Source organism: Furipterus horrens, unplaced genomic scaffold, assembly GCF_987537825.1.
Source record: "Furipterus horrens unplaced genomic scaffold, mFurHor1.1.pri manual_scaffold_5, whole genome shotgun sequence".
NCBI classification, from domain to species: domain Eukaryota; kingdom Metazoa; phylum Chordata; class Mammalia; order Chiroptera; family Furipteridae; genus Furipterus; species Furipterus horrens.
This window is the reverse complement of record NW_028327175.1, coordinates 200477919-200497648: the sequence shown is the minus strand read 5'-3', so window position 1 is coordinate 200497648 and position 19730 is coordinate 200477919. Positions and strand designations below refer to the sequence as shown.

General features: G+C 52.1%; 1 protein-coding gene across 2 annotated transcripts in view; it reads right to left on the bottom strand.

The window, feature by feature from the left end:
- Window positions 1-19730, bottom strand: part of RGS10 (regulator of G protein signaling 10) — a 32910-nt gene that overhangs the window by 11320 nt on the left and 1860 nt on the right. The window contains exons 1-3 of one of the 2 annotated variants that reach the window (XM_090279589.1): window positions 16044-16127; window positions 9998-10116; window positions 8785-8871 (exon numbers count right to left, since the gene is read on the bottom strand). In XM_090279589.1, coding sequence (XP_090135715.1) covers window positions 8785-8871; window positions 9998-10116; window positions 16044-16050 — 213 coding nt within the window. In that variant the 5' untranslated portion in view covers window positions 16051-16127. Of the gene's footprint in view, window positions 1-8784; window positions 8872-9997; window positions 10117-16043; window positions 16128-19730 lie in introns of those variants that run through there. The other variant, XM_090279588.1, reaches the window with a different exon arrangement.

The window sequence follows — 19730 nt, the reverse complement described above, 5'->3', positions numbered from 1 at the left end:
AACGAGTGCCGCCCAGGGCTGCGGGGGGCAAGGGAAGTGACCGCTCGATGGGGAAGGGGCTTCCGTGCGGGCTGCTGAGACATTCTGGAACGAGACCGTGGTGGTGGCTGTAGAACACAGTGACTGCATTTAAGGCCCCAAACTGTACCCTTCAACGCAGTTAAAGAGATAAAAACGAGAGTCCTGAGAAATAGCTAATATGGCAAAATGCATGTGTATTTTACCACAATAAAAACAATCAAGTCAGCCCTGGCTGGTGTGGCTCAGTGGATTGAGTGCCGGCCTGTGAACCAAACGGCTGCCGGTTAGGTTCCCGGTCGGGGCACCTGCCTGGGTTGCGGGCCAGGTCCCCAGCTGCGGGCACGCGAGAGACAATCGATTGATGTTCCTCTCCCTCTCTTTCTCCTTCCCCTCCCCTCTCTCTAAATCAATAAATGGAATCTTTTTTAAAAAACCAAGTTAAACTATGCACCCACACCCCAGCCGGCGATCAAGCACCCACCACGTCCCAGGACACGTGAGGTGTCTCACTGCCAGCGCCCCGTTCCTGAGCCTCTGGAGCGCCCAGCAAAGCGCCATGTTCCTATCAGTGCCACATCCCTGCGGGGAGACTTAGGAGCGTGTGGCTCCGAAGCCCTGCCCTTCTGCCCCCTTCCCTGCCTGCGAGACCCACGCCCCACTCCGGGGGGTGCGGCCTGTCAGCCCCCCGGGCAGGGTGTTTCTTCCAGGTGATGGGACGGGAGCATGAGCCAGGGAGCGACGATTGCAGGCCGGGAAGCCCCGCCCCTGGAAGGCCTGTAAGCGGACTTGGAAAAGGTGCACACGTCCAACTTGGCTGGGGCTGTAGAAGGGCCCTGGGCCTCCCTGGCGGTGTCCCCCGAGGGTGTCCCCCGAGGGTGCCATTTTCACTCAGGGAGAGGGAAGTGTCCGTGCTCACACCTCTGAGCAGCAAACCTGGGGCTGCATCTTTAAACATTGGAGCCTAAAGAATGACCTCACCCCACGAGGCAAGCCAGGCAATAAATGCCTCGGAAACACAGCCCTGGAGCTGTGATTTGTGGGGGAGGAGTGGGGGGGCTTGAGGGGCCTGGAGAACTGCCTGTTCTCTCCAAAGAGCCCACCTCCCCCACCCCCACGCCCACGCATGCTGCAGAGCTCGGCTTAGGAAATCCCAGGTCACGAAATCCTTGGGCCTTATGGAAAACATCAGAAGCCTTCACTCCCTCGTGCTTGGAAGGAGGGCAAAAGTAGTCCTTGGATTTATTTTGGTTCCAAGGACTCGCTGACCATGAGGCCGGGGCCGACCACCTCCTGTCCTCCAGGGAGACGTCCCAGGGGGCGGCCAGCCCCCAGGGCCATGGTGGCAGTTCTTCACTGACTCTCACCGTGAGCAGTTAATCAATACCAGGCTCAAAGACACGGGGGGCATCTTAAGATCAATATGTCTCTTCCAAGGGACAAGTCTGGGGGCCACCATCCAAACCCAGGCGGGGCTGCACCTCGGGGCTCTTTGCCTCTCGAAGACCCACCCTGTCCGTGAAGCCACGAGGCTCCCTCCCGCCGCCTCCATTCTGCCAGGAGGGAGCATTTTTGGAAAACGCCTGCCTGTTCTCATACTTGGTCAAAGTATCAGCCAGTCAGATGAACAAACTCCATGCAAAGCCCCAGAGGCAGACACGCTTCAGGCCTCCCCTCCCCTTTGATGGGTCACACACACGCACAGTGTTTCCAGATGAACCGGGCTGTCTGGGGAAGTTCTGAAAAGAAGTGTAATGAATTAGCAGCTTGAGGCTTAAGGGGAGAAGGGGGGGGCGGCATGAAGGGCCCAGAGGAGAGGAAGCAGGCTCTGGGGGGGCCTGGGGCATGGGAGTCTCCAGACCTCTCAGCCCTACCTGCTCGTCCCCAGCCACCCCTCCCGGGTGTCCGTCTGGGAACAGTGTGGGGTTCCCGAGGAGCCCCATCTCCGACTGACACGTGGCAGCGGCAGAACTTATCTGGGCCCGGATAGGAAGTGTGACGGAAAAGGGAAACTCTGAGCCTGCCGACCGCAAGCCGGTCACGGGAGGGTCTGGTGTCCAGGCCGAGAACACTTAACAAAAAAGAAGAACCTGTCTCTCAAGTTATTTTGGTAGATTTTCCGGAGCTTTGTTAACCCTATTCTGGCCCCTGCCAGGATAGGAGCAGACAACATCCACCCACGGGCGGGGTCGCCCAGGTCCCTGGCTCTGGGTATGCCCTGGGGGACCGCTGGCTTCTCTTCTCCAGCCCCCTGTGGGGGGCAGATGTGCCCGGCACCCCACCCTGCCCCGGAAGGTGCTGGACAAGGACCCCGCCTGGGCCCACGGGAGGACCCCTGGCCACCAACTGTGGGCATTGGCCCCCAGAGGAGCTCCTCCCAGACGCCAGAGTCTCAGCCGTCCCCTGGCCTGGCACCAGGCGCGACAGCGCTCCGTCCCTGCCCCCAGCAGGTGCAGGCACAGCCGTGGCAAATTCCCTTTCCTGTCAGCCCCAGGGACGGTCCCCTACTCCAGGGAACAGCGGGGGCCCCGGCCCCGCCAAGCTCGGGAGGACGCTGCTGTATGTTCTGTTCCCTGGCCCTCGCCCAGCAAGCGAGCTCCCACTTTTCCCACTGGGCCAATAAAGCAGCTCCTCCTTTTCCTCACGTCCTCCTGGAGCTGGTGACCTCCCCGCCCCCAACTTCTTGCGGAAACATCGCAGAAGATAAGCGTACCCGCTGAGTCCTTCCTTCTCCCGGTCACCCGCTCCCCAGCCCACTCCGCGTGGCTCCTGCCCACGTGCGGCCCAGCCCTTCCCCTGGCCCTGCTCACCTCTGCTGCCCTCTCAGGACTCAACGGCACCCCACGTCTCCTTGGCCAGCTCCCACCCCTCCGGCCCCACCCCCGTTATAAATTCTGGGGTTTCCCAGAGCTCTGCCCTAGGCTTTCCTAACCACGTGCCCTCCCGAGATTTCAGTCCCACCTTCTCCCAAGCTGCTGACCACGCAGGCAGCTGACTTTCACCCAGAGACACCTCAGACACCAGGGGAAGAAGCGGTCTCCTCCTGGCCAGTGGGGCCTGCAGTCTCTACTCCAGAAACCTGGGGACCGAGAGCCCCGACACCCCCCTCACCCGCCACCCTGCCTGTCACTGAGCTCTGCTCACGTTGCTTCCTGCACCTCTCCAGCCGTCACTCTGCCAGAGGCGGACAATGAGGGAGGGCACATGGGACAGTTAAAGGAGCAAGCCGCCGTCACCGACATCAGCTCCAGACAGAGCACGAGGCAAATAAAATGGCAAGCAGACGATTTGAGGACGTTTCCGAGAACTGGCCCAGGAAATGCCAAGCAGGCGGGGAGACCATGAACGACTGCGAAGAGCAGCAGCAACCCTCGGCACCTGCCGGGTCGGGGACGGAGTGCCTGCAAGAACCGTCCCCAAACAGCAGGGACTCGGGCACTGGGCTACCCGGGTGGGAGGGAGGACCAGGGCAGCAGAAAGAAGCCGCGAGACCCCCGGTCCATGACCCCGATCATCTCCATCCCCCACCGAGTTTTCTTCTCTAAAGGGATTGAGTCACGGGAGCGTCAGAAGAGAAGCATGAAGCAAAGGCTAGGTGCCAGACTGAATCTGAGGGTGACGTGAAATCCCGCATACAAATTCCCCGGCAAATTGTTCCCAGTCTGGCTGATCAGAGATGTATTTAGTCTATAAATGTACTGTTAGGCTTGTGACCACCAGAGAGAGACAAGAGGGTCTAGAGAAAACAAACAAGCAAACAAAAAAAAAGCATAAAAATTTCAACAGAAGGATTTAAAGACAAAACTGAAATCTCCAAAGAAAAGTAGGAACCAAAAGCAAAAGGGATGAAAGTAATAAAATAATAATAATAACAACATAAGGACACTTTGCAGCACTATCCATTTCCAGATTAAATGGCCCCATAAAATGCCCACACAATGACTGAACCCCAATTCCTCCAAATCCCCTCACGATACAGTTTTAGGATCCTGATGATGAAAAGAGGATCCTATACTATTCCAGAGAGAAAACAGCAAAGAAAACACATCCCCTTCCATGTAAAATACTGATTCTTAACAGAAATGAAGACACTCGGAAATGTCTTTAAATTTCTGAGTTTCAACCCAGAGTTCGTTTAGCTCTACGGTCTGTGGGATTATCAATGAAGCAGGGGAGTACGTGGGGGGACATTACATCTTCATTCAACAAGATCTTTAAACGTCGACCTGTCGTGTCCCTTTCTCAAGAGGCTACTGCTGGCCACGTTCCACTGCAACGAGCGAGGGACCCCGGACAGGAGGGCCTGGGTCCAGGAAGCAGGAGAGGGGCAAAGGGGGTGGCCGGCGGTGGAAAAGAAGACCCAGGGAGCTGAGGCCAGAGGGCCCCAGCAGGACTGTCCCCGGGGGACCCGGATTGCAGAGATGAACTGAGAGGCAACATTGTATCGAGAAGCATTTTGCAGGGCTGTGAAGAGAGGCGAAGCGAAACACAGAGCGGGAAGGAAAACGAAACTGTAGCGTCCTCTTTGGCTCGGCTGCGAACAACAGACAATAAATATCTTCCTGATGAAAAGGCAGTAACAGGGATGTGAGTGCCACCTCGGCTGCAGCGAGGGGAAGCTGGCAGACACCATCTACACGTGACAAAGCGAGCAGGGAAGGAACAGTGGCACCAGGCAGGCCTGAGACCACCCCGAGAACAGCTGAGCTCCGACTGGAGTCAGCCTGGACACAGCCCAGACCAGGGGGGAGAGGGAGCTGAGGGGTGAAGGGCACAGGCCTTCCTACCGCATCCACTTTGGAATGAATGAATTTCATCTAAGGAGTACATACGTCACTTTTGGGTGCTTAAATAAAATTAAGGTGGTATTTCAGCCTTTTAGGAAAACCTTTACTGTTACTTTAAGTGAGACTATCAATCCCTCTAAAGTCCTGGGTCAAGTTTCAGTGTTTAACTGCAATAAAAATCATAAACACAATAGACTCCCCCGTAACTCTGCTAACTCCAAACGGTATTATTACCCGTAAACACCGGGGCAAGGCGCCCTCAGAGCTATGATTAGAAACCCTGCACCGCCCCACCACTTCCACACCCCAACTCTCAGTATGGTTTTGTCAGATCTGTACAGGCTGCCACATCCTTTCAGTCCTTGTCATAATGTAAACTGGCCCCTGCACCTGAGCTGATGAATGAATGAATGAATGGATGGACGGATGGACGGATGGATGGATGGATCAATGAATGAATGAATTCAAGGGTAGCCAAAGGATGAACACCTTGTTGGAGTTTTTTTCTGAGGTTTTATAAAACATACGTGCTGCTTTGATTTAGAAGATAAGATATATCTCAGGGGCTAATTCACGGGGAAGAAGCACTTTATAGAAAAATGTTAAACCATAAAGAAAGTGCGAAGAGAGGGAACTGCTTGGAACGCTGATTGCTGAATATGGACACCTGGAAGGTACCACTACCCCAGGAACCCCGAGGAGGGAGGGGTAGGGAGGGTCACCCTCCCATGTTCCTGAAGCCCCACCATCCCCATCATAAATGCCAAGTATCAAGACCCTCCGGGACCAGGGGCTGTGTTCCCGCCTACCAGGGGCGAATCACAGACCAGGGGAGGACAGTGAAGACGCAGTGCCAACAGGATGGACCCATGTTCACCTCTCAAGTCCAAGGCTGTGGTGGCAGCACCAAGTAAGACAGAGGGAGGCTAGGCCCCAACCCCGGCGGGTCCCTCAGGCGTCAGCTGATCTGAGTGGGAAGAGCAGGAAGTCCCACGTGTCTGGCACTGTTCTAGGCACATGGGTACACTGGGGGCAAAGACAGACAAAGACCTCAAAGCCATAGAGCCTGCATGACAGAGGGAAGAGCAAACAATACAGAAAAGAAAGGAAGATATTAGACAAGAGGCCAGCTGAGGTCCGTAAGTGCCCAGGCGAGATCTGGCTGGATAAACGTAGTAAAAGAATGGAAAACAAACCAGCGTGGGTCCTACAGAAAAGAAGAGAGGCAAAGATGAGGCTCGCGTGGACCCCCCGCTGCCTTAGTTCACTGTGGAGATAAACCCGCCACAAACTCCAGACGCGCTAAGTCCGATTGTGAAATCCCACTGGGCCGCTTCTCCCCATGCTCCTGTCCTCCCCCGCTTTTCTAAATTAGTGACTTTGAACTTGCTCCTGGTTTTACTTCCCCTGCAGCCAGACACGCTAGAGGACTCACGGGCCCTGGAGTCGGATACCGGTCTGCACGCTGGCTTCGTCTGCACCACGCCGGAGGTGGCTGGGCAAGCTGCTGCCTCGTCTGTCCCCACACTGCCCCCAGGGGGATGGGAGCAGCCAGGGGGCTCGGTGGGGTCACCCAGACAGGCTTGGACTGGGCAGGCCTCACGGCTGCTCCCTCCCTTCGGTGCCTTCTGCCCTCTCAGACACTCGGCGGGGCAGCAGTCACTGCCCTGAAGCCACCACCAGGCACATCCCAGGCCGAAGGACACAGACCTTAAGGAGTCACAGTCTGGGTGGCAGGGGTGTGGGGTGCAGAGAGGGGCTGCCAGGTTCTGGAAACTCTGTCTGTAGGACGTGGGTGGGCCAAGGCAGCCCACCAGGAGGCTTTCCAGTGTTCACCTTGGCTCCCAGGGTCTGCAGCTGTGACCCCACCTGCGTGCCAGCCTCCAGTACAGCAAAACATGACCCTCCAGCCATCTGGTCCTCCTTCGGCTCTTCTCTCCAGAAAGTTCTCCTGGTATGCTGTCCCCTCTTCCAGTGACATGACCCCACCCCCAAACTCCACTTCAGGTGTCCGCTTAAAAGTCACTTCCCCCGGGGGCTTTCCAGATGGCCCACTGCCTGGGTTCCCACAGAACCTGCACTTCCCATTTCTGGACTCGTCCCACCTACAGAGGCGTGATAGCGGCTTCCCTCCTGGGGCCTGTTCCCCAAAGGAGCTCATCTGCCTTGTCCCTGGGCCTCCCATGCTTTGTGGAAGGCCTGGCCCCGAACAGAAGCTCCGCAAAGATCTGCCGAACTCAGCTGAACGGAAGGACCCACTCGGAGTGCGGGTTCGGGTCCCCGCATGGCCAAGGAGGGACCTCAGCTTCTTGGTTTGTCCAGCGAGGTGGGGGCTGGCCAAGCTGCAGGCCCCTCTCGCCGCCAACACAGAAAGAACAAGGCAGAGGAGTAGACATCTGCTCTTTGGCTTGACTCTGCGCTAGGGTTTCGGGGGAGGCTCAACGCATCAGCTGCACAGCCCAGCGTTTATGGGAGGTGCTCCCTGCACCCTGTCCTGGCTGCTGGGGGCACCCGCGAACAGTGGGCATTCCTGCCTGAGGGCTGCAGCCAGCCTTCCGAAGCAGGCCCTCTCTCCTGCTCCCCGAGGCCATCACCACCCGGAAGGCTCAGGCAAAGTCGTCCAGGGACTAAAAGGAGCCAACAAAAGGAAGTGCCCTGGATGGCTTTCTAGGCCAACCTAGGAAATGCGAGCTACAGGGAACCTGTCTCAGAACCCCTCCTTGCCCCTACGGGGAGGAAGGCCCACTGCTCCATCTTGGGAAAAGTGTGTCCGAGTCCAGAAGAGCCTCTGAATAAACCAGTGATGAACATTTTCCAGCCGTTGCCTGCAAACCCGTCGTGGCTGCTGGCCGCGGGGGTTCCGGCTTTTGGAGACAGATGCTCGATACCTGGCAGCCCACCAGCCACATCTGCCCATGGATGTGTTTCGTTTGGCAGGCAAGGCTTCACATTAAAAAAAAAAAAACTAGTATGAACCCTTATGAAATCAGATGGGTTCACATAAGAATCCAAATATCCACCTTCTCTGGAGAACTAGGCAGCACTGGCTGAAGATGGGAAAGGAGGCTTAGGAGGACAGGCCCCTCAGGGTTCTGGGGACAGGCGTAGGCAAGCGAAGATCTAGGTGGGCAGAACCTGAAGCAGGGAAAGCCCAGATGGCCACGACCTCAAAGCGTTCACTGCCAAAGTCAGCTCAACAAGCAGCTGCAGCCGCTGGAGGTGGGGCAGCTGGCCCCTAGTAACCCCAGTCCCCACCACTCCCTACAGCCTCACACCAAAGCCTCGCTCACATACATTACTTACTGGATCCTACAGGCGTTTAGCTGGTAGCCTCTTAGAAATATACAAGCACAGGTCTTGTTAACACTCCCAATCCCCAGGCCTCCTTCCTCGTAATCTCTCCCACCCCATCCAATACCCAGCCTTCAACGGCAGGAATACTGGCTGACATTGGAATGAAAGGCTACCCCCTGCAAAGAGCATACATCTACCCAGAACAGTCAGAAACGTTTTCTGTGGGATGCCTGCCAACTCCGGGATGTTCCATAAAGATATATTGAATAATTGACAATCCATCTGAGGCAGTCTGCTTTTATCTCCACATCTGCTTATCATTTATTTCACCACCTCCGTACAAAACACTGACACGTCCACCTCCGGGGGCAGCATCCTCATAACTTATTCACGCAGAAAAAAATTGTTCACGGTGACGAACTCTAAATGACATAAATTGTTATTCTTGCTTTAAGTATTTGCCCGTTTGCACAGCTCCATTTAAACACAAGTTAACACCCTCTTTTTTTAAATTATGGATATTTGAGCAACACAAGATACCTAACCCGAAGCTTAAATTTTCCCCCAAATCCAATATGGATCAGATTTCTTGAGGCAATTTCAAAATATATTGGAATAGCAGCTGTAAGTTTATAAGGAGGGGGGAAAAAATAAGGAAAACATAATTATAAAGTGGAAGAAATACCTGCTTTTTATCCTGTATTTTCTTAAAATCTTCACATGCTAGCCAAAATAAAACATTTTCTTCACTGAATTCCTTTTTTAAAAATTCCTATAAATACAGAGAAGGAAAATATAAGACAGTATTCTACTTTAAAAACAAACAAACAAATAAATAACCCATTTCCCTTTTAAGGATCAATTTGGCAAAATCCAAAAAAGTGAGCATGAAAACCCCACCCTGAAAAACAAAGCTAATGTTTAACATTAAAACTAGAATTTCATCTGAACTTAATGGCTTTGACATTGAAAGGAAGACAAAATTGAAGCAAGCATCTCCTCACAATTCCAAGCTAACAATAAATTACCAAAAAGTAAATGAAAGGGGAAGAAATATTAGTTCCTTCCAGACAGTGTTTAAACAAAGTACATTCCTCTAAAAGCAGGCCCATTTCTTAAAACAAAACAAAAAAAGCCCTATTAAGCACGTCCAAGAACATCCCGATGAGAACTACTTTACGTTGAGTGTGTATTTTTCCCTTCTGGCCATCTTTGGGGGTTAGCGGTCCAGAAGCGCGTCCTCCAGGAACTCTAGACAGAGCTGCCCGCGGCCTGGTGTCGGAACGTTCACAGCCCTGCCTGCCACCCCCTCCCCGGGCGCTGAAGGACCAATAGGCCGAGGGCTTATCCTGGCCTGACCCCGGACTTCAGGACAGGCTTGGGTGGAACTTGGGCAGATACAGGGCATGCCTCAGATTCCCACAAGCTTCTTGTAACCAGCACCCGGGGTTGCTGCCGGCCGTAGAGTTATTACGAGGCAGCTCCCAGGCTTCTCCGTCCATCAGTCTGCTCTTAAAGCTCAACTTCGCTTTGCTGACTGTTGTCTAGCCTGCCTCACTCTGTTAATAACCCCAACACACAAAGACCAAAATACACAACGGACCCAGACCGCCCCTCCTGGGTGTCACAGAGCTGGACATTCTTTGTAGATCCTGTCCATAAACATGGTCCCTCTTCCCCATCACCCCCCCGCCGCCCTGACCCCGATCCCAGACACGGTCTGTGCACCACCCTGGGTGCTGGCCCGTGGCTACCTGGAACGCCTTTCCGTCTTGACATTGACAGGGGAGACACTCTTACTCTCAAGTTGGGACAGAGGGTGTTAAAAACTGGCCTGCGCTTTCCCCACACCCATCTGAACCTCTTCGTGTGTCAAGTCAACAATGAAAAAGGCAAACCCGAAATCTCTTCACGCCTTCTGGGTCTTCGAGCAGATTCTCCAAGGAGGCCGCCCATTTGGCTGTGCTCTTGGGGTTCTGGGGGCCACTGCTGGAACTCCCATCACTGTCGTGGATGTCTGCAAAGCAAACTTAGACTGTGTATGTGGCCCCGAGACACCGTCGTTTGAAAATATCTGCATATAATGGGCATCGCCACCATCCCCACTACTGCGGTTAACAGATACCACGTTAGGTGCCAGAGTCTGTTCGAGGCGCTTTACCCCAGTGAACTCACGCTAGTCCTGACAACAAAGAGCCTTATGAAGCAGGTGCTCCCGATACCTCTGGTTTACAGAGGAGGGAGACTGAGGCTCAGAGGGCTGGAAGGACTTGCCATTCCGGACACTGCCCTTACACCGCTCCCCCACCCGGGAGCCACTAGCCGTCTGACTCAAAGCTTCCCCAGGCGCCGTGGCTCAAGAGAGGCTCCCTCCGCGCTGCGCTGTCTGCACCGTCCTATAAGCGTCACGCCAAGTCGGGCCGTTCGCCCAGCCGACTCGTGCCCATCCGAAAGCTGCTGTGCACCTTCGTCTTGTATCTCCAGCGCGCACCTCATTGCGTGGCACCCTAACAAAGGTGGGTGTCCGGGCCGGGATGAGAGCGGGGCACGGGAGGTGCTGGCCGCAGGTGCAAAATGGAAGGGGGTCGCCAAAAACACGCCGGCCTCAAGGGAAATGAGACTTTCATGCAATATTTTGAAAAATAAAAATGAATGCGTAACATTCCATTCTGAGGAAAATGCCGAGATTTTCAATAAAGGCAGGACCACTGTTCCTGAGCTTTCCTTTGGGCCGGGCCCTAACCGGCACCGCCCTGTCGGCTCCGTGTGGAGCCGGACGGATGACCGGCCCGCGCTCCCGCTGCGCTCCCTGTCCCAGACACCGAAAAAGCCTCCTGACTGAGGACGGGGGGGCAGGGGACCACGCACTTGACCTGAAGGAGGAAGTGGCGGCACAAACAGGGCTCGTTCTACAGAATGTGGCCCCTTCTTAAAGTCAGAGGAAAACCGTGAAATGTCGCTTGGGATGGGCCCACACCCCTCACGCAGTTTGGCCAATTCAAACTGTGACCATAGGCCACATTCTGCATGTGAAATAAAGATCCCCCCCCCCGCCCCCGTATCTCAGGTTATCCAACAGAAGTCAGTTCCTCTCTCCCCTTCCTCACAACAATGACCCATGGAGGGAACTATTTCTAGAGCTAATACTTTCGGCTCCATCGCCTTTTTTTCCCCCAAAGTAGAGACATGTTTCTATTAATAAAAAAAAAAAAGTTTGAATCTAGGCAGAAATAAGCTTTTGATTAAGAAATCAGCCAAATCGGGGGTGCGGGGGAGGAACACTTTGTAAAGTGTATGATCGTCTAACCACTATGCTGTACACTTGAAACTAATACAGAATAACACTGAATGAAACTGTGATTGAAAATAAAACATGATAAAAGAAATCAGCCAAGCAAATCACTTTTAAAGAATAAGTGTAAAGGTCTTATCAATGTTAACTGCTACACATAAGTAGGGGCCATACAGTGTTAAGTGCTTGGGGAGGAGAGTTGTATGAGAATGTGTTGGACTTAATAGTAACTCAGCCCCCAGGACCTCTTGTGTTCTACGGGGGGATCGACACATGTCTTAACTTCTCAAGCAGCTGAGGCTCCATCTCCCACAACCTGGGACAACGACCTGGATTTTAGTCATTCTCTGGCTAACCCGGGCTAAATAGGCAGAAGCCAGAACCCCCGAGGAAGGCTGTGTTTCCATACGCATTGGCGATGGAGCACGTAAGGGAATGATTTGGGACGATCCATTCCTTTCATTGGGAAGCGAACTCACTCGAACACATCACAGATGGATCCACAAACCTTCCGTTTGTGGATATTAAATTAGTTTTGTGCTCTCTTCGCAAATGCTCGCTAGAATGGCAGGCCTCTGAACACTGAGTTTCTTCCCAGCAAAGTGTAAATCACATTAAGAGATCATTATCATCAGAAATATCTGCTACAGGGTTCATTCTGCCAAGCGTTTCGCTGATTTACCCAGAGGACACAGTTTGACAGTTGACCCAGTTCCCCAGCAGATCCTCGCTTAAGTAAATAAATGCAGAGACACAAGTTCACTGTCCCAGGAACAAATCGTAGGCAGCTGCACGTTTCTCTCGCTGGTGCAGAACTACTGCTTGGGTCCTCAGTTTTCAACCTTGGCCTCCAAGGGTTCCAAAATGCTTGACATTCTTTTCAGTAATAAACCAAACCACAGTGGGGTTTTCACTGACGCGCTCTCATGCAAATGAATTCACTCGGTGGATTCCCGTTTAGCCAAAGAGCGCTCCATTGGACCAGACCTTCCTGTTAACGCAGAGGCGAGACAGCTGTGCCCACCACTCGGCCACTGCGACCTCCCCCGCCCCCTATTTCATACCCTAATGATTTTGCATGTGAGGTTTCCACGCCAGCTTTCATCTGCACGAAAAGTTTTAAAATTCAAAACCCACTCATCTGATATAGTCATACAGCCTGGGAATAAAAAGCCCAGAGGGTTAACAACCTCTCTGGTGAGCCAGCTAAGGGATCTGACTGCCTTTCAATTTTGATTAAGGCTTTTGGATATGCCTTTTTCTCCCATAATCCTTTTTGATTGGTATTAGATAGATGGGTAGAAAGAACTGGATAGGTCACCATTGGCAAACTCCATTCACGTAATGGTGTCTCTCTTTTCCTAGTCATTATCCCCAACCTCTAAGGCAGTGGTTCTCAACCTTCCTAATGCCGCGACCCTTTAATACAGTTCCTCGTGTTGTGGTGACCCCCAACCATAACTAAAGCATAGTGGTTAATCACAGAAACAATATGTAATTATATATATGTTTTCCGATGGCCTTAGGAGACCCCTGTGAAAGGGTCGTTTGACGCTCAAAGGGGTCGCAACCCACAGGTTGAGAACCGCTGCTCTAAAGAGACTGAGCAGAGGTTCATTCCAACTGGCAGAGCCCTAGAGATGGCCCCTTCACTCAGGGCATCTCCCCTCCTCAGGGTCTGTCCCCTACTAAGCAGACAGCCGCTGTTCTCTGGTGCATTGAGTTGGCCAAAAGGTTCCTTTGCTGTGTTTTGTTTTCTGAAAGATGGTTCTAGTAGCACTTAGGTGTCTTTAACTTCATTCAGAACAATTCAGTTAGATTGTATTGAGACAGCTGTCATATCGGCGTGCATTTAAAAATATCTTATCAAAATTGATGTATTTTTGCGTAGCCATTTTAATATTGGAAGAAAATATGCAACATTTTTGGCATATTATGCTTTATTACTTCAAGAAAGGTTAAAAAGCAACTGAAATTTTTTAAAAAAGATTTGTGCAGTGTATAGAGAGGGTGCTGTGACTAATGGAACATGTCAAAAGTGGTTTGCAAAGTTTTGTGCTAGAGATTTCTCGCTGGATGGTGCTCCATGGCTGGCTAGACCAATTGAAGTTGATAGTAACCAACTCAAGACATCCACTGAGAATGATCAACCTTATACCACATGGGAGACAGCCAACATACTCAAAATATCCACATCAACAAAGTTCTTGGTGAAAATTAAAAAATGTGTCTTTTATTTTATAGAAAAAAAACCATATGGACTTTTTGGCCAACCCAATATGTAAGGGCTTCCCTAAGCCATCTCAGTTCACTTTAAGGGCTGTTATCAGCCCAGTAACGTATAGGAGAAAGAAATAACCTTTCTCCATCACAAGCAGGTTTACTATCTGGACTTCAGATTAAAGCAAAACTGAACTCCTGGCATTTGAACGGTCTTCTTTCCTTTTTCATCAGTAAAGTTTCCATTTTAGATGGATTACACGGGAAGGTAGGTTTGGAATGCACAGATGGAAAAAAGTTACACATTTTTCTAAGCAGCTTTGAGAACCTCTAGCTGGTAAGGAGCTGCTGGTGATAACACTTGTTTCCAGTTTGTCCAGCTGTTTACTTGCTATTGTCCTTTAGTTCAAGTTTAAAACATATTTGTAATAAAAAAAAAGTTTTGTATTTCTTGCGTTCTTGAAAGCATTTTAGATCTTCAGAGTTTTGCCGGCACAATACTTATTTTTCATTAAATTTATCTTCAGGTTAATCTTTCATTAGCTAATAATAAACACAAATTGTTTACAATGTTCTGAGTACTCTTCTGAGCTTTTTAGATAGGTTACAGCATTCAGTTCCCACGATGACCCTCTGATGTGGTTAATATTGTTCCCACTTCACAGGGGAGGACACTGAGGCACAGTAACCTGCCAGGTCGCCCAGCTAGGAAACGGGAATCATGGTCAAGCTCAGACAGGCCTGCTCCAGAGTGCATGCCCTTTACCATGAGACCCTACTGTCATTTTTACTTGTTATCTGCTGCACTTCACACTCACAGAGACCAGAACGTGTCGGCCTTGAAGGGACAATTACACTATGGGAGAAGCCTGGGAAAAATGGGTAGGAGTCCAATCCCACGCAAAAACTCCTCTGAGACTGGGCCCGAACTATCTAGCACACAGATACATGTGCATATGCTTCCCATTTACATTTGTGCCACTCTGTGTGGTTTCTGGCTTCAGGAAAAGCCATTATTTCAGACAGTGCAGCATCCAGTTGCAGATGGCTGAGGCTGGGTGCCACAGCACATTGCGTCATGCATTATTTATAGGTGCCATGACGTCATACCTACCAGAGACCTCCTCCACACATTAACTCCTCGGGAATGCACACTCACAGGCATCTGTGACGCTCATCAGAACTGACTGCTTACAATACGGATTCCTGCTAAGTCTGCGGGAAGGTCTGGGCAGTGCTCCTGTATTGACAATTTCCCCAAGTCAAATCACGTTTTAGCAAAATCTCAATATACAGATTCCTCAGCAGCAGAGTCAACTTATATTCTCAAAGGGTCTGTGCCAGGTACCCCTGACACTCACAGCATATTAAAGAAAATAAGCCCTGGCTGGGGTGGCTCAGTGGACTGAGCACCAGCCTGCAAACCAGAGGGTCGCCGGTTCGATTCCCTGTCAGAGGCACATGCCTGGGTTGCAGGCCAGGTCCCCAGTTGGGGGCGTGCAAGACACAACCACACAGCGATGTTTCTCTCCCTCTCTTTCTCTCTCCCTCCTTTCCCCTCTCTCTAGAAGTAAATAAATAAAATATGTTTTAAGAAAGAAAGAAAAGTAGTATTCTTTAGAGAAAGAAAGAAAGAAAGAAAGAAAGAAAGAAAGAAAGAAAGAAAGAAAGAAAGAAAGAAAGTAAGAAAGAAAGAGAAAAGAAAAAAGAAAGAAAATAAACATTCAAGCCCAGGGAAAGGCAGAAATGTTAACTCTACTTAAGCGATATGGTACAACACACATACAACATGCAGGCAACACGCACATGCACACACATCATATTCCTTGAAAATATTCAAGGGAAATGAACACTCCACAAAACTTATTTAAAACCCCTGATCACCTATATACACCACATCAAACATATTGCGTAAAAAAAAGAAACAAAACAGTTATCCCAACACAGAAGCAGTGAGTCCGTTTGTTCAGACTGGTGCTCTGTGTGAGGCTCCAGAGAAAGTGGGTCATGGGAACCCTCTGTCTTCTACCTAGACATCACTGACGTGCTTGTCAGCTCCAGTATCTAGCTTCTGAGAATAACTACCCATCAGGCATGCGATTCCCTGGGAGGGGAGGTTTGTGTGTCCTGCACTTAGCAGAAAATAATAAAAAGGTAAAAAGCGTGCAAAGTAATCATAATAAGAGCGAGCCTCAAAGAGCAGAGCAGGCAGTTTGCAGAGAGAGGGCTGGCTGAGCTCAGAGCCGGCGAAGTGGTTTCTCACGGGGTCTGGGCCTCCAAGGAAGGCAGCAGCTCAGGCTGCGCCTCCAAAGGCCACCTCTGCGGCGGGGTCGGTACCCCACGCTCCCCCAGCCCCTACTCTGCCCTGCCAGCACCCTGGTGATGCAGGAGATGAGGACATCTGCCCCCCGGGGGGGGGGGCTATCCCTTACGTTCCATGCTCTGGGGTCCGCCGGGGGAGATCCACGCAGCCCCAGGTTGCACTGTCTTCTCAGGGACGTGCTGTGTAAGACAGGCCCGGGGCTCCGGGGCTCTCGAGCACCCTTGGGTCCGAAGGAAAAATAAGCCTCAACATCCTCTTTTGAGTGGACTAAACACCAGATGGCCGCTGGTTTCTAGTTCCTACCAGAGGGAAGGAAACAAGAACGCTGGACTGTTATTCGCAGCCTCCCCAGAATCCTCACTTTCTAAGCACAGGCCCAGAGAACACGAAACTACCCACGCGCCCTGTCCTGGGGGTGAGGAGAGGACCCTGCCATTATGTTTTCCACTTTCCGAAAGCCCCCGTGCTTCCTCTGGGACCTCACCTGTATGCGTAAACATGGCCTCACTCTCCTTTTCTGCGTCACTGTCCCCTGACCCCTACCTCAAGGCCTGTGACTGTTCCCTCCAGGGTCAGTCGGGTAGACTCTGCGTTTGTTGAGAGTAAGAGCTGTGCCTTTCTGATAGATTTGGGGGGCAAGGCAGAGAGCAGAAGGACAGCTATAAAAATAGGTGGCATTTACTGAGCACTCACTAAATCCCACCTCAGCTTCCCAGCAACCCCTGGAAGGCGGGCGTACCGTGGGCCCATTTTACAGATGAGGAAACCGAGGCACAAAGCAGTGACATAACTTGCTCCAAAGGAGCAGGCAAGGAAGCAGACGAGTTAGGATTCATCCTGAGGTTGTCTGGCTGGAAAGGCCTGGGAGGCAAAGGGCCACGAGAGGTGCAAAAAGTGAAAGGCGGGATCCCTTCCCTCACAGAATTTAAAATCAATTGAGATGATACCAGGAGTTCCCGCAGGGCCATAGGCCCCCAATGCCGCAGGAAGGCACGAGGTTTTCTCCACTGGTCTGTGAAGAAATGAGAGTCAGAATAAGGAAATGTCCAGATGCGTGGATACAGGAAGACAGTCTGGGGTTTTGGTGGTTTGGGTTTTTGTTTTTAAATAGATCATTGTATTTACTTACATGGTGCAAAATTCAAGGGCTACCCAGGGGAGGACAGGCCTTCCTCTCCCCACTACCCGGGGCCTCTCCCTATTCCAAGACTCTTTTGTATCAGAATAGCTCTTCACAGGAGATTATATCTTTCCTACTCTCTGGGGTGTTAGATGCCCTTGGTCTGTGGAAGATAAAGATGGTTGATGATGGCGTTGTTTGCTTTTAATGTCCTGTCTGGAGAAAGGAAGAAAGTAAAAAAGAAAACTAAAAAGAAAAGAAAGAAAGAAGAAAGGGAGGCGGGAAAGGAAAGAGAAGAGTCATGTTCTCCATATTTGTTGTCCAAATATTTTTTCATGAGATGACGAAATGGATACTGCGCGCGTTCGTGCAGGTAGCCCTGGACTTGGGTCAGAGAGCTGGGTTCTCTGCTCTGTCCCCTCTGAAGTGGGCAGCTCCGGACAAGTCCCTGCCCCGGGCGGCCTCCGCAGCTGTCCAGGGAAAGTTGAAACGGACAGGCTGCATTTCGGGGGCAGAGAGAGGCACCAGGAGGCCTGGAAGAGCAGGTTTGCTGGAGCAGGGAGGCCGGTTTTCCACAGGGGACACCCTCAAGAGCAAAGGCACAGAAGTAGGAATGTCCAGCCCCCCAGGGGCAGAAATGGGTAGGGTGGGGGGTGGGCCTGGGCAGTCCAGATTAGGGGTCCCTGAGCGCCCCGCACAGGAGAGAGAAAAGCTGACCCACAGGCAGGGCCCTTGAGAAACGGGAACTTGCTGGGAAGGGCAATTTGTTCCAGGAAGTCTGCAAGGGACTGGGGCACTGCAGTGTCTGCTCCTGGCAGCCCTTATCGGGACCTGCTGCCACGGGCCTGTCTGGGCCCCCGGGGCCCCCACAGCCACCCCCGGGCAGGCGAGCTATCTGGGAGAAGCAGAAGAAGCCCGGCAGAGTAAATTTAGTATCAACAAGCGGTTCCCAGAGCCCAGCGGCAGGGCCTGAGGGGCTTACTCAGCCCCAGGAGAGAAGTGATTCAGTTCACCCAGGAAATGAGCACCTGTGGAGGTTTCCCTAACAGCGAGGAAAGGAGACAGCAGGTCAACCACCAAGTCAGTGAAAGTCAGGTCCTCCGGCGGCCGGTCCGCAGGCGGCCCTCCGCGGCGCTCAGAGCTGGCACCTCGGACCCAGCCGGCGAGGCGCTGACCGCACCCGAACAAGGGGACGCCCCTGGGTCCCGCCCAGCCTCTCTCTGCCCTGCTTTCCCCTCCCTGAATGCCAAGGCTGGAGCCCGGGTCAGCGTACAGGGAATTTCCCCAGGGGCCACAACTGCACGCCACTGGGTTGTTAAAACAAAGACCTTAAATCGCGGTGTCAACTGTCATCTTTAAATAAAAACTTAAGCCCAGCGACAAGTCTGAAACTGGTCCCAGAAGTTTAATGGGATGATGTGTAACAGGCCCGGGCTGGGGGCGCCGAGGCCTGGCTGGCAGGTGGGGGTTCCCCGGCTGGTGTTGGTCTGGTCCCAGGGCTGTGGCTTTGGCTTGGCTCTTCCGCTGAGCAGCGTCGCAGTTAGTAGCAACAGTGCAGGTGGCAGTAGGGGGCAGGGTGGGTGGGCAGAATCCTTCAGGGGTCTTAACACTTCAGTGACATGAGAATCACCTGCTCTCCCTTCAGCCTCGGTCCCGAGACTGAACCCGTGGGTCTGGCCCGTGGCGGGAAAGCTGCATTTTGTCAAGCTCCTCCCCCACCTTCCCCCACATGGTTGGTGAACACATTCTGAGGAACCTCAGGAAGGAGAATAAGGGAATCACACTTGGACCCTTGGAATGAGGAGCTGGGAAGGCCAGACCCTCAGCTTAAAGACATGGTCTCCAGCAGGAAAGACCTAGAGTAAAAGGCGCTGGGAGACAGGGCTGCAGCCAGGTCCAAACTGGGGGTCTCGCAGGGGCGGGTCCTGCTTTTGCGCGGCGCCTTTAAGAACATTAAATCAGTACCGGGTCTGTGGGTGACTTGGCTGACTCTGTGAGCAGCACCTCTGATTCGAGCACCCGCACACCCCCTCTCTCACTGGCTCCTTCTTTTCCCCCTGCTGGGTGATGACCAGCTGGCAGGACCTAATCTGCCCTTTCCTTGGGGTGGGGGAGGGGCAGGCTTTAAACCTAAAAATCGTAAGAAAATCAGGCCCTTGGACCCTGGGCATCCAATACCAAGTCATGATTTTTAGCTTCTGATCTTTCTATCAGCGACCAAACATTTCATCAGGCTTAAAACGTGTTGTCCTGGAAGAGGTCCACTCCACTGGTATCCCTAAAACTGCCCCCGATCTTTCTGGGGTACAACCTGTCCATATGCAACAGGACCCTAAAACCATGTCTGTGCCATCATTCAGTTGTTCTGTCTGGAAGACTTCAAACCCACAAGGGTCCACACAATGAATAACCTGTGCACGGATGTTCACAGCAGTTCTAATTATAAAAGGAATGGGGGGAAGATAACAACTAAGTGTGAGTACTTCTTATGTGCCAGGCATTGTACTAGGGACTTACTTCACTGAACACACTTTATCTACTTCATCCTCCAATTCTATGAAACCCACTTTACGGATGGGGAAATGGACATAGAGGTGTACTGGCAAACGAGCTCTCCTAAGGAGAAAAAAAAAAAAAAGCTGGATTTTTAGCATTTGCCAGTTTCCCTGGTATAAA